This window comes from Lissotriton helveticus, chromosome 8 (genome assembly GCF_964261635.1).
Source record: "Lissotriton helveticus chromosome 8, aLisHel1.1, whole genome shotgun sequence".
Classification (NCBI taxonomy): Eukaryota; Metazoa; Chordata; class Amphibia; order Caudata; family Salamandridae; genus Lissotriton; species Lissotriton helveticus.
Genome location: NC_136069.1, coordinates 448,592,932 through 448,619,792, shown reverse-complemented (window position 1 = coordinate 448,619,792; position 26,861 = coordinate 448,592,932). Strand labels below are relative to the sequence as shown.

The 26,861-nt window shown below is 44.5% G+C and overlaps 1 protein-coding gene across 3 annotated transcripts in view; it reads left to right on the top strand.

Moving 5' to 3' along the window:
• Window positions 1-26,861, top strand: part of ZC3H13 (zinc finger CCCH-type containing 13) — a 401,604-nt gene that overhangs the window by 136,340 nt on the left and 238,403 nt on the right. For 2 of the 3 annotated variants that reach the window (XM_078657317.1, XM_078657315.1), the window contains exons 7-10: window positions 3,225-3,379; window positions 19,108-19,305; window positions 20,635-20,808; window positions 21,242-21,558. In XM_078657317.1, coding sequence (XP_078513443.1) covers window positions 3,225-3,379; window positions 19,108-19,305; window positions 20,635-20,808; window positions 21,242-21,558 — 844 coding nt within the window. The remainder of the gene's footprint in view (window positions 1-3,224; window positions 3,380-19,107; window positions 19,306-20,634; window positions 20,809-21,241; window positions 21,559-26,861) is intronic. The other variant, XM_078657316.1, reaches the window with a different exon arrangement.

Genomic DNA, 26,861 nt, shown 5'->3' with positions numbered 1-26,861 from the left:
GGACAGCGAAGTTCGGAGGGATAACTATTTTGCCCGTTCTGTCCTCCTAGACTTTCAGGTGTGAACTTGGTTTGCAGACCCTCCTCCTGGGTTGGTATAGCTGGGGTATCTATTCTAAGGTAAGGAATCTAGAACTGTCTGTTTCAGATGTACAAGTTATTTACCTTTGGTAACAATGTATCTGTAAAAGACATAGGTTAGTTATAGATTCCTTACCGCCCTGCCCATCCTCCCTGTTCTGCGTACTGACTTCTAGGGACAGTTACTCCCTTGCAGGGCCCTAGTTTTAGCACACCAGTGGTCAATGTCTTGCATGGCTCTGCCCTTCTAGTTTGAAAAGTCGTGTCAGAACTGACAGCACGCAGGGGCGGTGTTTAAGTAGGCACCATGACTTCATCCTGGCGACAACAATGCCGATGACTGAATTGGAGTTGACTGACGCCACCCACCGACGTTCAGGGGTACTGCTAAGAAAAATTCTCCAGATCCAGTCTGATGCCTGGGTGTAATTCTAAGGTTAAGGAATCTATAACTAACCTATGTCTTTTACAGATACATTGTTACCGAAGGTAAGTAACTTGTTCTTTTTGTAGTGGAACTGGCCTGCATTTCATCAACAGAAGTGTAGCTTATATGCTAGACTGTTTCTCAGTTCATGTTTAAAAACACTCACTTTTAATAAATACTTTCCCAATAGTTTGGATGTATTAAAGGGAAACACTTCCACATATTAAAGACATTGACTTCTTGAGTATTGAATGCAACCTTGCAAAATATTCAACAAACATTTTAGAATATGATATTTCAAATATTTTCAAGGGTCAGCTCGTACAAATAAGAGTGTAGACCTTTACATATGATGCTATTATAATTTGGGGAGTTAGGTGAATGAATGTCTCTGTTGGGCTTTTTTTCCAGTGGGTGCTGATCTTAGAATTATTATCACATGCACTTTTTTACCAATTCACCAAGAACCCACTACAGAGACCTCATTGATGTGCAAACTCGTAAATGAATGGTCAAGGCATCACAATAGAGAGGGGGTGCAGTCACGAGGAACAGAGTCATGCAAACCAAAGTTTGGCTGTCAACTTGTACATTAACTATTTTTATTCTGCAGCAAAGAAATGGCAACGAGGACAAATGTGACAATTAATCGTTTCTGGTTTAAATGATTGAAAAGACTGCATTAGAAAACATCTTATGGGGTTAAGAAGCCCTCTGCTGAGATATTTGTGTGCCCGCGAAATTTTAGGGGATACTAGTGAGGGTCTGATAACTCTGGGGTTAATGCAGTTGCTGGAGAAATCTGTATTTAGTCTAGTTCCAGTTTTGACTCATAATGCTGCATAGAGGGTTAATGCTTCTTCTGTAAAGCACATCATGTAACAAGCAAATCACATTTTCTTTTTTTGTAGATAGGTAAGTTGCAACTTTTGACACATATCCGGTATTACATGCAGTGCATAAATTCCAGTCCAATTGTAGCACAGTGCGCTACGGACCAGCATTAAGAAGCCTTTTGCAAATTGCAAGGCATGGGCTTATAGCCTTATGTTATCTTTCTCAATTTGTTATATAGTGCTGCTGAAAAGGATTCCTTCACGTAGTAATACATTTATATGAATACAAACAGCCCCATCACTGCTACATTTTAATTCCAGACATTTTGTTATGCACTCCTAACATATGCCTACCTTTTTCGAGTACATGAATGTAGCTTAAAAAGTATGTGTACACAAAGTCAATAAAGCTGCCTCAAATGTTTCTTTTAAGTACTTGACCTGTGAAGTGATACTTGTGTGCCTTTGTTTACCCTCTATTGTGTTGGAATCTAGGTATTAGGCTCCAGGTGGCTCCCAGTCAGGATCATTCTTAAATGAAAGTAGGGCTGTTGGCCCTTTATATAAGGCCTTTGTTTTGGGCCTACTTAAATTGTAAATAAGAAAGCATCTTCACTGCCTGCAGATTTCTGCTCAGAACCGAAAGCAGACAGCCTATAGGCCTTGCTTCATAAGTTACAGTGTTGGCGAATTACACTGGGATTTATTTTGTGCACATTTCATTTGATCAAGCCCAGATCCTGGTTGGAGTTCAATACTAATTGCCTCATTCTTCTGTCTTCTTGCATCAACCCTGCTGTTCAGTTAATACATAGTAGCACCTTCTTTGTCCTGTTCTTTTTGTAAATCTGAGGTGTAGATGCTCCCGGAGTTAACAATTCAAGTCACGAGGGTGTGTATCTACATTGGCTGGTTCATGACCTTATTCAATAGAACTATATATGTGTGTGTGTGTGTGTGTGTATAATGCACCTGTTTCACACTCACAGATTTATATTGCTGAGTGAAGCACTCAAATCCATGATCACTTGCTTGGTGCACACAGCCTTGTTTGCAGTGCACAGAGATCTTGATATGCGGCACACAGTTGAAAAAAATAGAGGGAACATTTATCACATGTGAACACGGAAGCCATTTTAAGTACATGTGCTCGACACTTTTAATAATGAGTTCCCCAGCTACACGTGATGGCTTCACTGAAATCTATGGTGTTTGATATCAAGCACCTTGTATTAATAAACCCACACTTATTCCAGTTAACTTCTGCAGGGTCCAGACTGACCTCAATTGGTAGTTGCAATGCAGCCACCTCAATATAGTTTACAGGTAGAAGGCTCTTCTTTAGTCTGATTTAACGTTCTGAAAGCGATTGTGTTATGGGCTCCTCCTCAAAAGTTGGAAATATCCATCACAATTGTGATGATAAAGTAGCTACTCATGCTGGAAAACTGCTTATGCTAACTAATCAATGCTGCTTTCAAAGGGCAACTGCTGCTTTAATGATTGGCAACAGTTGCTTCATCTGGTGTTTGGGGTACAATTAACAGATAAACTATCTGGTAGAATTCTGCTTAACATTTAAGTGGTTAAAGTTCACCAACATGTATGCATTTTTAAAGTATTATGTAGACTCTTTGTAACTTTTTTTGAACTTCTTTTTTGAAAAAGCAATTCTAGACCATCCTTTATGTGATTTTAATAATATGTTTTAACCCCATTGTGCCTTTAAGACTTGGGCCACTGCCAGTAGCTTTACTAAGCTGTTTACTGGTCTAAATGGATAGCAACATAAGCTTGTAGGTTCAGTATGGAGAATCACTTGGACAAGAAGGCAACCTTTTCTTAAAATCTAAAAGTGTTTTCTTGAACTCTTTTATTTAGATATCCCCTGAGGTTTTAAGGTCGAAGAGAACACCATCACCTTCACCAAGAAAATCTAGCAAGTCTCCTAAAAGGAAACTGAGCCCTAAAGCATCCTCCAGCAAAAAAGAGAAGAAGGCATCTTTAGTGTCTTCACCACTCTCCGATCACCAGAGGTCAGTCTGCACTACTGAAAATCTAAATGTGAATCTGCCCTCTTTATTCGTTGTTTTTGTTTCTCCACAGTGATTCAATTTCACATTTTTATTTGAAATAATCTTTTCTTCGGTTTCTTTTTGGAAGTTTCGAAATAGCATCCTCAATGAGTCCCCTGTGACTACACAGCTCTCTCTGTCTGCTGAGAAGTGGCGAAGGAGAGTGATGTGTCTCAGCCTCCTGCAAAGAATAAACTAAGGGGTGTCAAATCACTGCCTTCTTTTTTTTCTAAGACTACCCAAGCACCTTGCTGTGTGCCCCTGAGGAGCAGTGAAGTATCTTTCAGAGTTATCAGTAGTGTATTCAGCATGGAAACACTCCAACGCCAAGGACACCATCTTCACTGATATGGTTTTCAAGGGCACCCTCAACATTCTTTAAGTGCTTGCTGTCAAGGTCCTTTCAGGTACCACAACACTTATTCTTGAGCCGTTCAGTCCGAAAGTCCTTGAGTTCAACAATCAGGATAAATCAAAATGCTTACCTTTTGAGAACCCAAGATCTGACATCTTGCCAACTTTTTCCACCAAAGTCTGGCCACATCCTTGAAGGAAATCTCTTATCAGAGGTGTCAGAAAGTGCCATCTTTCTTGCCTTGGTATGCCCCCTTTTTTCTGAACTGCTGATGTGCTTTGACTGAGTGTGCCCTGTGTTCCTGCCAATCAGGTACCCAGGGCCTGTGTTCCTTCCCTAAAACTGTGCTGAAATTTCTGGCCACCTGTCAGCCCCTAGTAAATGGTACCCCGGGCATGGTGACCAGAGAAGACCCCTGAGGGCTGCAGCACTTATTGTGCCACCCTCAGAGGCCCTCTACCCTGGCACCCACACGCTGTCTTTGCAGGCTGAGTGCCTAAGTACAGAACTAAACCTGGAGGCGACATGGCACACATCCCTGTGTGCCAAGCCCACAGAACACACTGCCCTGGCATACTTCAGTCACCCATCTAGCTGGGTGCCCTATGCCAGAGGTGTGGGCACATGTGCATGAGCCATGTGCCCCTACAGTACCCAGAGCCATTCCTGGGCACTGTAAGTGCAGTGATGCCATTAAGAGTATGTGGTGCTGGGAGGTTGTCATTACGAACTCCACAGCACCATAATGGCTACACTGAAGACTGACAAGTTTGGTACCAAACTCCTCAGCACATTAAACCCGCACTGATGCCAGTGTGGGATTTAATGTAAAATGCACCAGAGGGCATCTTAGAGATGCCCTCTGAAATCCTAACCTACAATCCACGTCTGGGCTGGGTGGCTGCAGAGGCGGCCACACAGCAGACATGTTGCTGGACCCCTGGGTGGAGAGCCCCCTGCTCTCCTGGGCCTGCAACAATGCACATCCTGGTCGAGGTGCTAGGTCTCCTCCCCCAGGATGGGCAGGGGAAACTTCAAAGGCATGCCGCCTCTGTGAGCTTCTCCAGACCATTTGCTGTACCCAGCAACTGGCCCCACCTGTTCTAACCCCCACTCTGGTGGGAAAAACTACTTCAGGATGGGGGGGGGGTGCCAGCCTGTGCCAACCCCACCCCTCCGGTGGGGGAGCCGAGGTGAAGCACGACCCCGGGCTCTGGCGATCTTGTAGATGGGGAGCCCTGCCCAATCCCAGCTAGGCTCCTGCCCCCCTCCAACAGGAGAGGAGCAGACTAAGGGGTGTACTCACCCCAGGACAGGGACCCATTGGTCCCTGTCCTTGCCCTACCTGTAACGCCCCTAAATTCAGTATTTAGGGGCTCCCTGAACCTTCCTTCCTCAGATCCCGATACGAAAAGAATAAAGAAGATCAAGAAGAAGACCCGCCATGCAGCTGCTAACAACAGGACCACAACAACTGACTTGGCCCCAACCCTACCGGCCTGTCGATCCTGGAACCTGCTCCTGCCTAATCCCGGCGACTCCTGCGGACAGCAACCTTGGGATACCCGGAGGACCTGCCTGCCTTGACCCTCTTAAAGACTGGGACTCCCATCAGCAGAGGCTCTGCTGCAATAACCCAACTGGTGCCAACCATGAAGCTGCGGACCAGCCCACTCTGCACCCGCCGAGCTCGGGCCGGGCCCTACTGAACCAAGACCACGAGGACGTCCCCCCGGCGACTGGGACCCAAAGTCCAGTGCCCAAAGAACCTCCTCGACGAACCAGCCGACGCCTGCAGACTCAGAACCAGGGGCCACACCAACTGCGACCAGCCGAGGGTAAGCTTTTCCAACACCCAAAGACACCCTGGCGCGCTACAGCCCCCTGTGCCTCCCTTTGGGGTACCTACCTGTGCTCCAAGATCCCAACTTACCTCTCGAAGTGCTGGTCGTCCCTGGAGAGTCTCCGCCCCGAGCCTGCAGCCTTTGTTCCTTTTTGACCTTGCCCATTGGATAACATTGAGCGCCCGACTGCTCAAGAGCACCCTGCACCCAGCCGCCCGAGTGCCACTGGCTGTGCAACCTTTGTCCTATCCTACTCCCCCCACCCCCCTTGCCATGAGCAAGTGACCAGGAGCCCAGCTCCCACAGCCGCGTGGCCTACTAGCCAGCAGCCACCAACCAGAGGCCCCCATTCCCTCATTGGATATCATTGGGCCTACCTACCTCTGCACCCGGCCGGCCCTGCGCTGCTGGGGCAGAACCGACTGTACTTACCTGACCCTGGGGGACCTCTGAGTCTATACCCGGAACCTTAACATTACCAGCCAAGTACTCACCTGGAAACCGGTAACTCACTTACCTGCCATTGGATAACATTGACCCATTTTGACTCGAACATTTTCTGTGTGAAGTTTTGAAAACTGCAAATATTCTTATAAAATCAGCCGAAGTCTGAATTCCGAAGTACTCACCTGCAAGTGGATGAGAAGCCAGTACTGTACCTTGCAGCCCAGGACTGAACCGCAAAAGTAATCCTTACCGGGTTTACTAGTAATCTGTATTTTCTCCATAGGAACCCATTGTATGCTTTTCTATGAAATTTCTTTTCTAAGTGCCTACTTTTGAAAACTTGAAATATTCTTTAAAAATCATACGAAATACTGAAACGCAATTACCTACCTGTTTTAAGTTCAGACCCCAGTGCTGGCCCTAGAAGCCCAGAACTGGATTACAAAAGTAACGCGTTCATACTTTACCTGCAACCTGAATTTACTCCCATTGAATAACATTGCCAGATTGTCCTTGAAAAGTTTCTCTGTGAGAACTTTTAAAACAGCTTTATATTCATGAAAATTCACCACAGTAACTAAAACGTTTTTGCTAATCTGCTTTCATATTAGACCCCAGGACTGAATCTAGGATCTAGTCCTGGAACTACTAAAGTAATCTGTACTGTAATCAACTGTACTTTTATGGTAACAATCCATTGAGCTCAATGCTAAAGTGTGTCTAGACTTGAGTTGTCTTCAGCAACTCCTGTACCTATTGTGTTCACCAACTTTATTTCTTCCTTGCAAAGCAATTACATAAGAGTTCTCATATCTAGCAAAGTATATTTTTATGCCTGTTGGTTCTAAAAATAAAACAACTTTATCTTTGGATATAAAAAACATTGTCCTGGAGTTCAGTCTTTGAGTGTGTGAAATCCTTTGCTGACTGAGTGTGTACAACAAATGATTTGCACTGCCCTCTGGTACTGCCTTACTGCTCGACCTAGCTACCACTTTTGAAAGTGAGGTCAGTCTTGACTTTAACCTCTGTTATACCTTTGGGGTTTGTGGAGTCTATACACACTGTACTTCATTATTGTCCTGTATATATAGAGCCACTTTCTCACAAGAGGTGTGCGGGTAAATCCAATTGGTCTCTACTACCCTGTGTCAGAGCAACTGATTTTGAATCTGATCACGATGACCTAGTGTCTTTTCCCCTGCGAATGAAGAGCTATGACTACCCAAACGGCTTTGCTGTCAAATGTACCTCCAGATGTCGTTGTAACCAGAAAAGCTACAAAAACATTATTCTGCTAATCAGCATTTGATCCTTCATATGTTCACATGCTTGAATCATTCCCCGTTGTCAGTAACTTTAAATAGCAGTAAACAGTGTTAAAATTGCCTTCAGCCTCAACAGCAGTGTTTGTTTAGTAGCACATCCACTTGATTTGAAGCAACCTGAATTTGCCAATGAGGCGGAGGAGCCAAGCTCTCTGGCTCCACCCTATATGCCACCATGGCTCAGATTTCTAGTGCATGTTGTGTGTGAGGGAGACCCTGAGAAGATCTCTGTTCTGATGTGCCCTGGCTCTTAGCCTACCCTATCTTCAGTTTTCAGTGTGCTGTACGCTGTTTTAGAAGTAATTTTCCGGCACTTTCCTTTTTCTGGACCAAAGAGAACTTTTCTCTTTCACCAACTGTCCTCATGAATGACCGAGAAAACAATTATCTTTTAGTCCTTCTCTGCTTGTGACCACAAGAATATATTCATTGATCATCCATATGAGCAATGTATTTCCTGATTTTACATAGCCCCCAATGCTTTAATATTTATAGAACATTTCCTTCAAAGACCCTAAAGGATAGAGAGCTGGGTTTGGCCCTCTTACGTAATGGAAAGGAAAAAGATGCATCCTTCTAGTTTTTTGTACACCAGTTACTTATTTACCAATTCAAGTGACAGCAAGTCTTCCACCCAAATACTGGGTTTTGAATTGGAAGAGGATCTGAAGGACCAGGATTTCTCTGAGGCTGCTTATATTACTATGCAGTTAAAATGTCCATTACATACTGGAGTTTGAGGAAGATACCTTTGATAATCAGGAGGCTTACCAGGAGTATGACTATCGACCACAGACTTTCATAGCTGATCACCGACCTCCGCCCTATAACCTCGTTGTGGCTATACAGACTGAGGTTTTGCTTGTTTCATTTTTGTCAACCTTATAACAGATAATGGACACCTTTCAAAGTCTGCTCTCTCAGCACTCTGCTGTACGGTCTGTCTGCTCCACCTCTGCTATCAGCCCTACTACCATCGCCTATGCCACCTCCATCCCTTTCACCTCGAGTAGACACGCCTGTAAAAAAACAGTCGCACCAACACTGGTTCCACCAACTCCTCAGGATATGGGAGACTAGGGTTCACCTGTTTCAGTATATTCTGAATTTGCGGAAGTCGACAAATTATCAGGTGCCTGAGGTAATGAGGAGTGGAATTATCACAAAGGAATGTGATAAATCCAACAAGATTCACCTCATGATGACTTATGCCACGTGTTGTATAAGGCCCATACCTATACTATTTTTTGTCTAGTCATAAGGCCTAAAATGTAATCAAACACCAGCCACAGGATCAACAGTCATACACCATTTAGAGAAGCAGTACATGGCCCCAGACTTTTCCCTGGCCTCCCTTACATCCCATCCCAACCCAGAAACTGTTTTGTCTGCAGCCTAGTGCAGATCAAAGAAGCTGATCATGCTGCCTTCTGCAACCCCTATTATGGATAGCAAAAGCATAGATGAGTTGCACCGTAGAGTTGGTTCCATGGCAGCAACATCAGTCAAAGCTGCAAATGCCATGACCATTTTAGGGTGTTATGATCGGAAGATGTGGCATGACATCTTGCCACTAATTGACCTGATACTAGAGGAGAAGAGGGAGATTGATAAAGCTATTGTCAAAGAAGTTGCAACAACTTCAGTGGCTGTCATTGATGCTGCAATGTTGTTTCAAATGCAGGTGTTCTCCAGCTAGTAGGAACAGCAGCATTAAGTAGATGGGGATGGCTTTGATCTACATCTTTCTGTCCAGAAGTCCAACAAAAATGCTGGATCTGCTGTTTGATGGAGTCACCCTGTGAGGGCCTTTCAACTGTTCTTGTATGCTGCTTTTACTGACCTGTTCCTTCACCAGAATCCTATCACCCAGTTACTAGGCATGTCATTGAGTTCCTTTGATGGTGTTGTTGCCAGATTCACCTGATGAGAAACCGATTTTGCCACATGTAGGAAGCTGGCTCTGTATATGATACTACCACTAGGTGGTAATACTGTGCACAGAGTCCAGGGGTTCCACAAACGTGTACAGGGCTCAATGTAATACCCAAAGTACTCTATTAGTGGTGGTGTGGGCTAGCAGCCTTAGGCCTAACACAGGAGTGTAAGACATTTATTGCACAACAGTGATCCCTAATGGACACACGACTCAAGAAGGAGATCCAGACCGACTTTAGAAAAATATAATATGTTTGTATTTTATTTTAAGACCAAGGTCTCCCTAATAAGGTAAGTACGTTTTTAATTAAAAATACTTTTCACTTTGAAATGTCAACACTTTTCAACAGTCCAATGTTATCCTACGGGGAAAACAATATCGCTGTTAAACAGCTAAGTACTGCACTTATAATCCCAGTCTTCAGAGCCAAAAGTCAGCAATGGGCACCACTAGCGGCACAGTGGCGTCGGTGCAGAGGTCAAAATCGAATTTAGGCCCAATCCATTTCAATGGAGACTGGGGGTCCGTGGAGCCACGATGCTTGCAAGTAAGAGGAAGAGTTGCATGGACCAAGCTTTGGGTGTTATGACAAGCACACAGGGGGGACAAACATACACCACCAGCGGCACAGGGGTGGCGGGTGCAGGGTGCAAACCGTGTCAGGCGCCTAGTTCAATCCTATGGAGTTTCTTCTTCTTGGAAAGAGGCTGCAGAGGGTCCAGGCATTAGCGACAGCACAGCTAAGTTGAGGTGTTAAGGGTCACTGGGGCACCGCTGGTCGAGCTCACTTCAGGGGTTTCTTTAGATGTCAGAAATCTTCTTACTTGGGTTGCAGTGGGGGACCCTTCAGATTCAATTTGCAGGTGCCGTTGTGGGCGTTAGGGGAGGTTGACCAACACTGGATTTGGAGATTTGATCGCTGGGGAGACTTTAATGGGCAGTTGGACCACTGAGACTCTGGCCGTGCGTGTCCGGTGCAGAATGGGCACGAGCCATGGATCTGTCTGCATCTGGAGTCTTTGTTTTTGGTTTCTTCTAGACAGGTTAGCTGTCCATGGGAGATTGGGGTCTTAGTTGAAGGTAGCAGTCCTCTCTGATGTTTCAGAGGTTGATGGCTGCAAGACGGGTCACAGGTTCGTCAAAGCTGGAGACAGGCCTGTAAGGCTGGGTTTCAAGGCTGTCGTCGTCCTCAGTCTTCTCGGCATGGTCATCTTCTTTGTTCATAAGTAGTTGCAGATCTTGTTTCTAGCTCTGGGGTAGCCACCTAAATTCTAAATTTAAGAGGTATTTTAGGGAGTAGTAGGTAGGGCCAATGGGCACCTTACCTGGAGTGACTACACCCACTATTAGGCCACCATTCTAAAGGAGGGGGTGTATACCTAGCCCTGTTTTGAAGAGTCCCCTCATCTTCAAGATGGAGAGGACTGGAACGTGTGCTTATCTTCACCTCTTCCACTCGAGGGGTGGAGTTGGCAAAGGTGGGCACACCTAGTAGTCTTTCTGAGTTTTCGCATCTGGTTTCCCCGCACAAAGTGGGGGTGTAACCGGGGTCTGCTATCTGCTACTAGAATCAGAGGCTGGGTGTTGCATTTCAAAGGCGACTATACTTTGAAGCTTCCCCTTCGAGCACTAGCATCTCAGTGGAGATTGCCTGAAGTCTCCTAAATGTCCCCTCTGATTTTCCAAAGGGACTTTTGAGAATTGCAGTCCTTTATCCCTGATTATTTCTCTGACAAATTATACATCTGATAGACATCTAGCTGCAGATTCCTTACCTGTGAACTTCTTAGGTGACAGACTGGATCCGGAAGATTTTTCTTGTGCAGTAAACCTGATTCAGCGGAAAAAAACACAAAACCAAATAGCTCAATGGGCCCATATTCACTTATCCGAAAGTTCATTCAAACTCCCTGGCCAATCCGCTGGGGGGGTCAATTTTATATTTCACTTAATTTCTGATTAGCTAATTCCCTGAATCCACAAAAAGGGTTTATTTAAATCAACGATTCAGTGCCTAACTAATCTTCACAAATCAATACTCTTTCCTTTGGTTGATGGACCATTAGTTGAGTTAGTTGATGGTGATATTAAGAACTACTTAACTAATTCACAGATCCCAGTGAAATAACCACAGACTCTGTGTAAAATTCATAAGCTTTATCTAAGATTTCAGTCATAAATTGAACCCTCATTATTACAGTTTCACAGTGCTAACACCATCATTCTTAGCATGGGAGAGAAAAATTCATTTAACAAAGACATTCATGAACACAGAATTCATTCAACAATCAAATACAAAAAGAGTGGATAGATGAAGAGACAAAAGGATATACTTATGCTATATATTTGCGAAGAATTAGGCAAATTTGAGACAGAATTGATAATTACCTAATGAGATACTGAAAATCACCTCTGTGGCCAAAGGACTGGTGGGGGTCCCCTGAATTAGAATCGGGAGACAAAGAATATGGACAGGACAGGCGCTAACTAGACTTCTCTATAAACCCGACGCACCGGGATGCTGCTTACACCTTCTCCCTTCTCGATGTTCTTCCGGAATCTTATAATCTAATCAGGCTGTCATTTGGATGGAATCTTCCCAGTCTGCTCTCTCTCCTTTTCTTCCAGCAGCTCTGCCTCTCTCCCTCTCTCTTTCTCTTCCCCTCTCTCTCTCTCTCTCTCTCTCTCTCTCTCTCTCTCTCTCTCTCTCTCTCTCTCCCTCCCTCTCTCCCTCCCTCTCTCTCTCTCTCTCTCTCTCTCTCTCTCTCTCCCTCGCTCTCTCTCTCTCTCCCTCCCTCGCTCTCTCTCTCTCTCTCTCTCTCTCTCTCCCTCCCTCCCTCCCTCCCTCCCTCTCTCTCTCTCTCGCTCAGCATTGATGTCTGTCTCTCTAACTTAAGTTACACTAGTTATAGTCTTTATTTCTACATGTCCCACCCACCGGAGTTGCAATTGTTGATTTTATTTATTTATTTAGAAGGTTTTATAGAGCACGAACAAGAGCCTTGCGGATATCAGAGCGCTTTACAATGAACATAGTTGATTATACATAAAGAATAGCAAGGCACAATATAGAGAACAAGCATGGGATAAATAAAATAAAACACACAAAAAAGTCGTAAAGTACCGAAGCCTGGGATCATAGTTGTTCCTAGAACATAAGCAGCGAGTCTCGGATGAAAAAGGCTCAGGACCGGGTAGAGTGGTCAAGTACATTTTGCCATGAGAATCGCTTTTACTTCCTTTTCGAAAGATACGAAAGAATTAAATTCAAATACGGAATATGATTGGACGGGACCAGGGAGTTTTCATTATACTACGCCAACATATTTATTTTTTATTAAAGTTCATTTGTTCTGCAAACCCTTCCCTTTTAGCTCATCCACTAATTTAATTTTTATTCTCATACATGTATTGTTGTAATATTTTTTAACATTTAATACTGGTTCCATGGGCGAGGGATACACACCTTCCTTTTCTCACGACTTCTGTCCTTGTTCTTTGGCAGAGGCGCATCCCTGATGTTGGGCACACTTATAAGGGTCTCAGTGCTGTACAACACGATGAGTTCCTCAAAGTTCAATAAACAGTTTCAAATGTTTATATTGTTGAGTTTATTGGAATATTTTCATTCAGACCTTTTGTACTTTCTTCTTATGAATCATCATACAATGAATTTAGTCAACGTAATACAGTTGGAAATGCTCCAATGCATTTCGGACTCAAAGAGTCCTTTCAAAAGGAGCGCTACAACAAAGAACACAATATAACCCAAATCAATGGTTATGCCAAGCATGTACATAAATCATTCAAAAATATGACATTAGTGTGTGAGTGAATCAACCACATTCATCCACAGTAATACAAAAAAAAGGATAACCATCATTAGTGTCGCGGGTAGAATCAAGGTGGTGATGGGAAAGGTTTGATGGAGGTGATCATGGAAAAAAGGTGAGGGTAGGAAGTGGGACTGGACATCAACGTGCCGTCAGTGCGAATGGAGGCGGAGAGTGATGGAGGCTAAGGGCGAGGTCGACAAAACATGAATAAAAAGACTGCCCGACTGTATCGAGACGTACGTGTTAGCCTTTTAATCTTTACGTGGCTCTGTGGGAAGAATTATGAACAATCCGTTAGGAAGGCAGAGGTCGGGGAGGGAAATGTGAAGGAGAAAGGGTCGGGACCTGACTTACTTGGACTACGCATGGAGCGTTTCAGCGAGAACTGGATTCAGGTTGCAGGGACTTCGCGGAGTGATCGCGGAGTTCCAGGAAAGGGTTGTGGGGTGGTGAAAACTGCTGTAGGACTACGGGAATGGGAGCGAAAGTACCCAACAACCATCGAAGATCAAAGGGAAAACCAGGAAGCATCGCTAGTAATCAACATCTCGGACACCAACCTCACGAGCCACGAAACAAGGATTCTCCAAAAGGGCATGTCATTCATCCCCACAAGTGATACCAACCTTCTTGAGTTAGAAGTAAGCACTTTTAAATTCACCAGAAAGTTACGGTTGAAACACTTTTTTGAAAAAGTCTTAGAACCCCCCAAAGATACTAAACCTGACCAACTTTTGGGCTTACGACCTTCTAGCACTTTCATACCTCCCACCAGCCATAAAAGTATTGACACTTTCGAGACTCTCGTTAGACAGGACATTTCTAAAATCAATTGCAGAAAAAAATCTCATAAAAACATCACGAACAAGGAAATGGATGTTTTAAGAAACATTGCTAATAACCCTTCCATCAAATGTCTCAAAGCAGACAAGGGTGGCGCTCTCGTCATCCTCAATTCACAATTGTATAACCAACGAATAATGGAACATGTTATGGACTCTAACACTTACCTGCCACTAGATGGGAACCCCACCAGTGAATATAAATTTGAATTGTCTAAAATCATTGACAAAGCAGCAGAGGACGGCATCATCGATGACAGAACAAAAAGATACTTGACTGTAGAACACCCCAAGAGTCCATCTATCACCATGTTGCCTAAAATACACAAGAACCTCATGGACCCTCCATTCCGCCCAATCGTCTCCACCAGAGGATCGATACACGAGCCAACGGGCAAACTGATTGATCGATATCTGCAACCCATGGTCTTGAGTTTAGAAAGCTACATAAAAGACACCACAGAGTTTCTAAATAAACTCTCATCCATACAAATCAACGAGGAAGAAAAATTGATTCTATGTACTGCCGACGTAAAAAGCTTATACACCTCCATTCCTCATGAAGGAGGAATTAATGCTGTTGAACAAGCCTTACTTCGATCTGACATGACAGACCCTTTAAAAACCTTTATCCTGGAACTCATGATATTTACCTTATATCATAGTTATTTCTCCTTTGAACAGAAATGGTACCTACAAATTTCCGGAATGGCTAGGGGCAATTGTGCGGCTCCTACTTACGCCAACATCTACATGGGCAATTTTGAATTGAACAACATCTACATGAACAAAAACTGGACGGACAATTTGAAACTCTATGTACGTTACATAGATGACTTGTTTTTCATCTGGAAGGACTCCCAGGAAAATCTTGAACTCGCATTGACAGATTTGAACTCAAAAGATGATCGAATTGAATTCACGTGGAACATCAATTGCCAGGAGATAACATTCCTGGATGTCCTCATAAAAATCACCTCTCATGGCATTCAGACAGATCTATTCCGTAAACCCACGGACCGAAACGATGCCTTACTATTCAGTAGTTTCCACCAAAACTCCCTGAAAAGGCACCTACCATACAGCCAGATATTAAGAGTTACCCGCATAGTATCTGATCCCAACACCAGAACGAATCAAATCAAATCCATGGCATTAAGATTCCGAAATAGAGGTTACCCTGAGGAAATACTCAAGGAGGCCATTGATAGAACTTCTTCAATCTCCCGCTCAGAAGCTCTCAAGAGCACCAAAAAAACTGACAATCAAAGGATAGTTCTTGTTTCAAGATACTCTACATCTAGTAAATCCTACAAGAAGATCATCTTAAAACATTGGCGCATTCTTTCTTCTGAACCAGATTTTGGGGACCTTTTTAAGGAACCACCTATTTTTGCCCATACCCGCCCTAGGAACATCAAAGAAATTTTATCAAAAACGACCACCGTTCTGGTTAAACATACTGGCACTCGCCCATGTCACCACTGCAACAACTGTAATAACATCATCAGAGGCAATAATATCAATCATCCCATGAGAGGTTTCAACATCAAATTAAATGTAGATGCCACATGCGATTCTTCAAATCTAATCTACCTCCTTAAATGTTCTTGCGGAAAAATTTATGTTGGCAAGACCAGCAGGAAAATAAAGATCCGCTTGAATGAACACAAGTCAAACATACGTACAAAAAACATCAAATCCAGCGTGGCCACTCACTTCAACAAAGCAAATCACAACGTGGCTCAATTGAAGTACATGGTTCTCGAAATTGTCCCAAAAATGGAAGGAAGAGACAACAACAAGACCCTCCTTCTAAGGGAGACAGCATGGATGTACAGACTTCAATCACAGAAGCCATTTGGTCTTAATGACCGGACTGAACTAAATTGTTATTTATAATGCCCTTTTGGGCATTTCTTTGATACACAGTATCTTAGTTTTGTTGATTGTTTCCACCTTGTACTATTTTTCATTCCAGTCTTTACTGTTCTTTCACCATTCCAAGATGGCCGCACCACCCCGCTCCCATTCCCGTAGTCCTACAGCAGTTTTCACCACCCCGCAACCCTTTCCTGGAACTTCGCTATCACTCCGCGAAGTCCCTGCAACCTGAATCCAGTTCTCGCTGAAACGCTCCATGCGTAGTCCAAGTAAGTCAGGTCCCGACCCTTTCTCCTTCACATTTCCCTCCCCGACCTCTGCCTTCCTAACGGATTGTTCATAATTCTTCCCACAAAGCCACGTAAAGATTAAAAGGCTAACACGTAAGTCTCGATACATTCGAGCAGTCTTTTTATTCATGTTTTGTCGACCTCGCCCTTAGACTCCATCACTCTCCGCCTCCATTCGCACTGACGGCACGTTGATGTCCAGTCCCACTTCCTACCCTCACCTTTTTTCCATGATCACCTCCATCAAACCTTTCCCATCACCACCTTGATTCTACCCGCGACACTAATGATGGTTATCCGTTTTTTTGTATTACTGTGGATGCATGTGGTTGATTCACTCACACACTAATGTCATATTTTTGAATGATTTATGTACATGCTTGGCATAACCATTGATTTGGGTTATATTGTGTTCTTTGTTGCAGCGCTCCTTGAGAAAGGACTCTTTGAGTCCGAAATGCATTGGAGCATTTCCAACTGTATTACGTTGACTAAATTCATTGTATGATGATTCATAAGAAGAAAGTACAAAACGTCTAAATGAAAATATTCCAATAAACTCAACAATATGAACATTTGAAACTGTGTATTGAACTTTGAGGAACTCATCGTGTTGTACAGCACTGAGACCCTTATAAGTGTGCCCAACATCAGGGATGCGCCTACGCCTATGTAGTGCACTCAACTTCTCATTAACTAGGACGCATTAGGACAGTTGCGTCACCTGTAGGAGCACCTTTAACCTCCTTAAAACAACACCACATCCGTACTTGACCATTACTCGATCAAACGCAGTGCGCCGTGCCTATCCTTTTTATTCTTGTTCTTTGGCAGTCATTCAGCTCTTTCAGCCCTCAAGTCACATCATGAATTTACTGAGCATGCGCGGCTCCCATGCAATCCAGCGCCATTTTCTTTTGGTCATGTACTATAGCCGGCCCAAATGTTCACTATCAATAAAGGAATCATAAACAGATGTTAATTTCTCAAATATATAGTTTTCACTGTTTACCACCCACCTCTACTCTATCTCATGTTATTATTACTCTCTTGAGCAGAAACTTTAATAATAGCAGCATTCCTTTAAGTTTAAGCAAGCTGATGCCGGGCTTGTGGTGCATCAAGACCGCATATTAGTCCATCTTCTGCATGAGAGTTTTCCCTCTCAAAGCGAGTTAGTCACGTTACTTCTACGTAATTCAAATTTGCACATGTGCAGAGCATTTTTCCAAGTTAAAGCGAGTTTTAGTCGCGTTGCATTTATTCTACGTTAATTAAGCATGTGTTAAGCTTTCTCCCACGTATCGGTGTCTGGTGTATATTCTTAATTGTCTCATTCTACAGCTTTTAACGGTTAGTAAAAGTTAATGAGTGATTTCTCCGAGCAAGTTTTGTTTTCTTGAATCCTTGCTTCGTCACTCCTGTTCGCCGATAGGTGGCGTCGGTCGACTCTGAGTGACGTCCTTGGTGTGGTCTCCCTCATCGTGACGTCCATATAGTCAGTCAGTGTTATGACCACGTTGTGTATATAGGCACCACCTCAGTGCTGGCATCAGTTCTTTTTTTTACGCGCCAGCACAGGTCTGTTGAAGAGAGCTACCCCCTGTTATTTTTTTATTGGTGTGTAGGCAATCTATCCTGTCCAAAAAAAACCTGGGGATTCAAACTGTGTGGTGCCTGTCACCGCGCCATGTCTGTCACATATCCCCACCTCTTGTATCTTTGGTGCCTGGAGCCCGGCCACAACTCCTAAAGTTTAGAGGGAGTGTTCCCTAAAGCTGCTTGCCGCCTGGCATCTGGCGTCTTGGAGGTTTCGTTCTCGGGTCGGCCGCGGGGCGTGTGCCTGGGTCGCGACAGTTTCACATGTACTGGGGTGTGTCCACATGGGAGGTTACAATATAAGACAGGGTAATACTAAGGAGGGACTACTATAGCTATTGACCAATTAAAAAACACATTTTTGCTCGACTTTTACCCAGTGGTTCATGGGAAATGAAGTCCTGTTTATATGTTTAATATGGCTGCTGTAAAATAAAGGTGACGAAAGCACAGCATAATTCTCGCCTCCGATCTAGTTATTGAATTTAGCTATATTGTTGCTTTGCCACGCCATGTGCAAAAATCCAGCGTCCTAGGTGCCACAACACAGGAATAGAGTATCCTTGGAGTGGTCCATTTTGTATAGCCTGATAGGTTTGCGGTAGAGACTATGGAGGAATTTCAGCCGTAAAAGTCCGTAGTTCGGGGATAGCGTACCTGTCTGGGAACAGCAGTCTCTCCGGAGTGACATTTACCCAAATGGGAAATGTACCTGCTTGTGATGTGCATAATTGCAACATGGAGTTCTGCAGCACTTTATCATTGCATTATTGTGGTGACATCTACATAACAAGAAAATTAGCAATGCTTTGAAAGGTATTCAATATTACTTCAATCTCTAACCCAACTACACACTGCAACACTACTTGCTATATTACTTTCCTGTAATAAGTTTGACAGCCTGAGATGGTATCGATGAGATAGATCCTAACTAGCCTCACCAGAGGATCAAAGGGTGAAAGATAAACATACACAACCAACAATGGCACATAAAAATGCTACAGAAAAATCTTAAGATGACACCGAGCATGAGATTGCAAGGCTTGTCAATAAAAACAATATATATATTTTTTTAGATTCCCCGGTCAACATCCTATTTGACCATTAAGCCACCTAAAGAATGGGGAACCCAGGTTGTAGATGGTTTGTGTATGCATACAACACGTGAATGTATATCATCCCATTGTTGCAGGCAGATAACATCTCTTCACCGGCTATGTGTACTTTTCTTATGTTGCTGCTCTTTAGTGTTAAAAGAGATACAGTTTGTAATGCATGAGCTCTCTATTCTGTCTTCATGTAAACCTCCTTCTTTACCATTTTAGAAGTTCAAAAGGATCCCATAGTAAAAAGAAAGGGCCTCGTACTCCAAGCCCACCTCCCCCAACTCTGGAAGAAATACTTGTGGTAAAGCGACACAAAGAAAAACATAAATCAAAAGATCGTGCTGAAGAGAAAATTAAGGAGGGAAAAGAAAAAATGCGTGATGTTGAAAAACACAAGGATAAAAAAGAAAAGCTAAGGTGGGTTATTTATTTGTGGTGATATTTATTACATTTGAAGAAATCTGTTTGTTTATTGCACTACAAAATTGTTTGTTCATTAACTTGTATCGAATTGTGCTTGCGCTCTTATTGTAACACTAAGCAGGAACCTGATCACCATTTCCTCAGAAGGACATGCCCGTTGTTGGGCCAGTTTTTTGTCAACCGGCGGGGCTCAGTGGCAACTGTGCAATCTTGGTCACAAGTTTTGCCTGACCCTGGAACCAATAGGACCCAGATGCTGAATTGTACATCCTCTGTAGGATTTGACTTTCAGACACAGAAAGATTAAACAGTGTATTTTTACTCTTGAAGTCTGGTGTGGTGTAGCATGCTTGGTACAGTTTACACTTAATGTATTGTCCAGTCAGTATTTTAGCTCTAATGAAAAGAAAGTGGACTTTTATTCAAATTGAATTCAATTGCTTAGTAGAACCCATTTCTCCAGTTGATTTTCTCTAAGGTAAGAGGTAGTAAATGCTCCGAAGACCTGCCTTTGCAAGGATTTGTTAATGTGCCCAAAAGGGATTAACCTATGCAAAAGTTTGCTAAACATTTGCTGAGATGCTGTGTCTGATTTGTGCAGATCGTCCTAAAGGTCAGTCCTATAACTTTTTTGTTGTTGTCCACACCAACTTGTTGGTGACTTCGCTGACCAACATATACTCGTAACAAATACCCACACACCTCCCAGTAGACAGTCAGGCAGCCACTGGCAAGTATCACTTAGCCTGGGTTGAGAAGAAAGTAGCGACTCAACAGAGGTTAAACTTCGGTGTTCCTGCTGACAGCAGAGTAGAGTGTGGATATTGATAGAAACAAAATAACATGTAGCACCTCCATTGTGCTCACTCTATTTTCTGGACAACTGGATGAAAAGCTCACAGTAATCCCGAAAACGTGAAGAGGCAGCACAGCTTTTCCAGTGGATTTAGACCCAAGCAATTGGTAACACTCGAAAGGCTCTTTGAGGGGGTGTCTGTCCAGAGATTGGTACCTTCAGAGATTGGTTGACACAATGGTACAGTCTATGAGTAAACTTTTCATACTACATTTTTGAACACTGTAATAAAAATTGCAATAAAAACCTCTTTGGTAGTATAACAAAATACTCAATGCAGTTCAGCATATTTGGTCTTCTTAAGAGCTTACAGTCTTGCTGTTTATTATCCTTTCTAACAGTTGGTCATCTCTACTTTATAACAAAAGTTCTTAAACTGTTGTTCATCATAGGTATATCACTGTAAAGTTATTTTATTGATCTGTCCCTGCAACATCATGCCTCTCTATGGTTGGTTTTCTGAACAGAGACCATTCTGAAGGCTCCCGCCGGCAGAAGCGATCCCCCAGTCCTGCAGATCATTCTGGGAGCAATTCTTCTCATTCCAGGGAATACTCTCCCCCTTCAGCAAGGAGAAGACCAGTATCTCCAGCTCCAGCCAAGTCAACAGTGCAAAAACATTCTTTCTCTCAGTCACGCAGGTGTGATATTAATATGTTCTCTAATAGTCAACAGAAAAAAATCAGTAGAATTCTGTCATTGTCCCTATACTCTCCAGAGAAAATGTCTACAGTTGTGTTGTTTCTAAAGGAAAGTGTGAATAGTTGGTTGTAGTCTGCAAGAAACCAGACTGTCCAGTTAGTCTATTTTTTGATGATCTTTCTTCCTCCAAATTAAATTGATGCCCATTTCTTCTAATCTGTTAATATATTTCTAACGTCTATTCACTTCAGTGAATAATAATGTTCATAACATTTGCTAATTTTAAAAATTATGGCATTAATACTTAAAGTAACTTAAGTACTTTTACAAAAGCATGGTTACCAGACAATTCAGAAAGTAAAGGTTTTCTTTGTATTACTAAAGTTTATGGAAATATTTTTAATCTTCCCCCATTTTTATGGCCCTTTTCAGTAGGTCCGTATCGCCTTCAGGACCACATCATTCACCTGTATCCTCCCGTCACCAGTCTCCCTCTTCACAGTCTGGGTCTTCTGAGCAACACCATTCTGTATCTCCTCGACGTAAAAGAACTCCTTCACCATCATACCAGAGAGCTGCCTCCCCCCTGGCCAGGCGCTCAGCATCTCCATATTCTGTTCGCACTTCTGCATCTCCTCATAAAAAGCAGCAAAGCCCATCAAAAAATCGTTCACCTGTGAGGGAAAAAGCAAGAGCTGATCGAGAGAGGACCACTGTTTCCCGTGAGCGTCGCCATGAAAGGAAGGATGGTATGAACACATTCATATTACATTGCAGTACATGTCGGTTTCTTTCATAAGGTGGCTTGTCATATGAATTCGCTGTTGTATATTTGTAACAATTTCTGTTCTTCTTGCACATGTTGTCTTTTTTAATCCAGCTCTCTTTAAATGCTTAATGTAGGAAGCTGGCTCCCTATATAGTGCACTAAAATGAGTCCTGGCGACTTATACTGGTTAACAGGGGTAATCTTAATTATACCAAATGCTGGCTTTTGTTGTAGTGTGGGCGAGCAGTTTAGGCTTATCAGAGGATAGTTTTAAGCACTTTTTGCACACATGCAGTAAGTAAGTGAGAGACACCAATTCATAACCAGCATTTGCAATGAAATAGGTCTTGCCTTTGTGAGCGTTAGAGCTTTTGGAATTGTAAATGACAATGTCTTTTACCTATGTGTTCTGTTTTGGAGTGAAGTGGATGTATGTGGTGTGGAGTAGAATTATGTGGGTTGAATTGGTATTGTTAGTTGTGGAATTTTTCGGTCTGTAATTGTGGGGTGTGGAGTAGATTTTTGTAGTGAGTGGATTTATGTGGGATGGTGTTGAGTGGAATTAAGTGGATAGTAATTATGTGGCATTGAGTGTACTGGAATTAAGTGGAGTGGGACTGCGTCATGGAGTGCAAATATGTGGAATGGTATTTTGTGTTGTGGAGTTTAATTATGTGGTGTGCTGTTGAATTTTGTGGCATGATGTGGAATTATGGGGGGTTGCTTGGTGACGATGTGAGGGGAAGCAGACCTCGGAGCTCCACCCGTGGCTTCCCCCCACTCGTAAAGATCCTGCATCATTGAGGTGACCCCCTACCTGCATAACTGTGTCCGGAAGTGCTGATGCCCTTGCAGGTGCGGCGTGAAGAGGAGAAGCGCCACTATAGGGGCAAAAACTGCCTAAGTTTCTCCCGCTAACGGCTGGCTCTGAGGCTCCTAAGATGGCGGCTACCCCTTTCCGAGGCGGACGCCTATGATCGCGGCGGCGGAGCCCCGTGGAAGCCAATCGGCGTGTCCTCAGCTGGCCGTTGACACTCATGGACCCCAAACCTGTGTCTTCTGCTTCGAGCCGTGAGGCGGAGGTGAACCGGCGCCCCCCAATTGCGGTTGATGGGCGATTGCAAGATGGCGGCGGCGGGCCCCCGGTGGGCATGCCCTGAGGTAAGCGGAGGTGGTGTGCGCTCAGTGACGGAGCTCCTGCGCCCTGTTTGTGGACGCTCCTCTGGCCCTGAATTTGGTGCAGCGGCCTGGGGACACAATTACTGAAGGCTGCGACGGCGGGTGAGCCCGCAATCGAAAGGGCTTCGCCTCCGGTGGAGCACCTGAGGAGGCGGGGCTGGTGCTTGTCCGCGATGCTCTGGAGGCGCCCACGGGACCCCGCAACCGCTGGAGGTGAGCACCACAGCGTGCTACTTTAGCAGAGAGCATACTGCCTCCTGGGGACTCTGCGCCCTGCCGACAGTGGAACCCAGGCACCTGATGCGGCGGGGTTGTGTTTAGCAGCAGGCTTAGCACCCCACTGGCGGCTAACTGCGATGTGACCGCTGCAGTCTCGAGAAAACTGGCAGCTGCGCGAGGGGCCTGTCCCTCCTTGAGTGGGGTGTGCATCCCACCTGGTACTACTACTTGCCGCCTGGCCCTTCAGACATACTCTGACGTGCTGATCTGGCCTGGGTGCCGTAAAGCTCCAGCACTGGAGGCCTACTGCATGACTGAGAGGTAGCTGACCACTGTTTGCCCCCCCGGAGGATCGTGACGCTGGGGGTGGGCCCTGCAGTGGTTCTAGGAACTTGGAACTCTGTGCGCCCTCGGCGGCGGGGGTGTAGACGGAGAGTGGTACTTCCTTCCTCCTGTGCGGCTAGCTGCTACGGGCAGGGGGAGGCCCCATGACGGGTGGCGATGGTACTGACTTCACCCAAGCTAGTGCTGGACAAGATGGGAAGAACCTCGTGGAAGAAGGGTTTTGAAGTTTTACATATTGAAGAAACGGATCATCACACAGATGAGGAAGAGGATCCATCGGAGAACCGAACGCAGTCTGCCCCTGGAAATCCCACATTGGCCGATATCATGCAGGCCATCACCACCTCAAGGGAGGTACTGGAGGCAAAAATAGACCCCATCGGCGCCGAGCTCTCCTTGCTGAAAGATGACCATCGCAAGCTTAAAGAGGGAGTTACCATCACTGAGAACAAGCATTTGCAATGCAATAGGTCTCGCATTAGGAAAGTTTTAGCCATTGGTATTGTAAATTACATTTTTTTAATTTATGTGTTGGTTGTGAAAATAGCTAAAGTAATAGCTTTGTCATTTACAATGCCAATAGTTTTAACTTTCACAAATGTGACACCTATAGCATTTGTAATGCAATATGTGTTGTATTTTCACGAAAATCCAAGAACAGAAGTGAAATATTAACATTTTTTGTGACATTTATAAGACATTGTTGTTCGAGTACTTTACGCTGTTATTCTGCAGCACAGCACTGTGTTAGCTATGCTGCTCTGAGTGTCAGAGCTGCCTTCCTTGCTCTGGTCCATGCAGTCTTGGCCTGCAGGACTCGGTCTTGCCAGTCACCTACCTAGTGGCCTACCACCTAGCTGCCAGGTGTCCCAAGTCCATGCATGGTAGGATAGGCTAGTCCCAGTATTTCGTTTTAAAATGCTGGGACTTGTAGTCCTCTTTTCTTAGAATGCTTGGACTTGTAGTCCAGGTTTTATCCTGGACACAAGACTAAGGGTGACCAGGCGTCCCAGATCTCCTCGGACATTACCGGTTTTCAAAGGTCTATCCTGGTTTCCCGACACTTTTGTTAATTTTTAATACATGTCCCAGTTTTTAGTAAAGGGGTCAGGTCACCCTGCAAAGCAGAATTTAAAACTAGGATCTCTTTCCGACGCCTAGAAGTCTTTTTTTCGTTTCACAATTCTTTAAGTAGGTTTTCCAAAAAATCCAGAACAAACAACTGTCATATATCAATCCAAAAATAGAAAGACATTATCATGAACAAAATTTACAATAGGAATAAGAAAAACAAAGGAGAGTAAAGTAGAAGATCAAGAAAAAGAGAGAAAAAAAAAGGAATAAAGAACACCAAAAAGCAAAAAAAAATTTCAATACCAAGGTCTGAAATAATCTACATTTCTGCTAGGCATCACAGGAGGAGTTTACTGTGTGTTTACCGAAGAGAGGCTTAGTGGGAAGGAGGGGGCGCAAGGTGGCGGTCCAGCTGTTGCTATTTGTAAACATAGGCTAATAAATGTGTATGCGTGTATACAATATTTACCAAGATGATATATATGTACACACACATACATACATACACACACACGCGCGCGCACGCATATAAATATACACATACATTTACATGGCTGCGCAAAAAAGGGGCAGGCCAGATATACAAGTAAAACTGAAGGCTACTTTAATGTCTGCCATGTCTCAGTTATGCTTCTCCAAATCTGGTCACACTAATAAGACTACAAGTCTCAGAATTCTAAGAAAAAAAACAAGACTGCTCAATTTAGTCAGGCATGGACCCGAGAAACTTGGCAGCTATGCTACCCATCTGCCTTATATGAGCTGATCTTATTTGCATTCTCTCGATTAAGCATTCCACGGCCCCTTTCATGACTGTGCAAAGTTTTAGATTTCTAGTTCAAGCATCGACTGGGCGTTACCTTTTGAGTCCGCGTCCTCATGAATACCTGCAGGGTTAATAATCGCTCACTGACTGAAGCTTCACAGGGCTCGTTGTCCAGGTGCTGCCTACAGAGAGTAAAGCAAACAGCAGGGGTCTGTCTCTACACGGGCCTTCGACGCCCATTTAAAATACTCGCTGCAGCGTATGACTTTACACATTTCTGCTGGATGGCTGCCTAGACACATTCCAAGGGGGCTAGACAGGTGCCCTGTGCGGCTTCATCGTGGATTAGCACAGGATGCAGGAATCACCTGTGCAGCCTGGAGCCAGGCACCCCAGACGGAACTCGCCGCAAGGGCCCTTTGACAGCAGCAGATCTAACAGTCAACTGTACTTACATTCTAGCACATACCATGAGACTTTATGGGTACCTCCTTCAGATGTTTTATTTTTCGTTTATGTAGCGCTGGCATGAAAGTTGTTTCATAGCGCTCGAGTACCACAAAATACTGTAGCAGCACAGCAGGAGAGTTTTCATGAATTGAACGCTGTCCTCATTTCTAAGAGAGCCGGTCGAAATGTGAGCCTGCACAACACAGGTTCACCATAACTTACATGGCATCCCAGAAGCGCAACCGCGCAACGCCGCCGGCCTGCGACCAGGAAGTCAGGCAGGCCGGGCGGGACAACCGGAAACAGGAAGTAGGAGGGCGGGAGCCTACCCCGCCTCCCACGGAAGAGCCGCGACTGTTTGCAGCACCGGAGCAGGCAGGAGCCTACCCTGCGCCCTGGTGCCGAGGAAGAGTCCTGCTGCCGGTGAGTGGGGCTTCGCTTTGTGGCTGGCCTGCGAGGGCGGGGGGGCATGTGTGTGTGCGCGCGCGCGCGGCGGCGGGCTGTGTATGTGTGTGAGCGTGCGTGCGTCTTGGAGTCTGTGTGTATGCGTGTGTGACTGTGGGGGAGGAGGAGGGGATTGCCTGTCTGGGTGCCTGCGTGTCTGTGTAAGTGTAAGAGTGTGTGTGTGTGTGCGTGTGTGCGTGTGTGTGTGTGTGTGTCTGTGTGTGTCTGTGTGTGTGTGTGTGTGTATGCATGCGCGTTAGGCTGGGAGTATGGGAGGGCGGCGCAGGACGGAACGTGCGCGTTCGCGCACACGAATCCAGCCTGAAAAAGCTCGTGCACCCTCTTGTCCTCCTTCCCCCGTAACAGATCGCTATTGGTCTCCAGCTGGACAAATGCATCCTTGCGGATGCATTGCCAGCGAGACCCAAAAAGATGGTGGAATTACCAGAGGCGGTCGCCACACTGCAGAGCACCCTGCACGCGGTGTAGGCAAAGGTCAAGGTTCTGGAGCTGCGGGCGGAGGACAGTGATGGGCGCTCGCGATGAAACAATCTGCGCATAGTGGGGGTCCAGGAATCTGTGCTTAGCATAGTATGCCACCCCAATGATATTTTGCTCCATCTGTCCATTGATCCAGATATATCACACAAGTAACATCATACCCACAACAAGCCAGGACTATTGGCTTTGTCAATGTTCGTAAGTTGCATAAGATAAATAAGCAGCAACTGTGACTTGCTGTATATAATATTGAAAATGCGACTGGCTCTTGTGGGCGAGGTTGTGGTAAGATTAGAGGAGCCAAC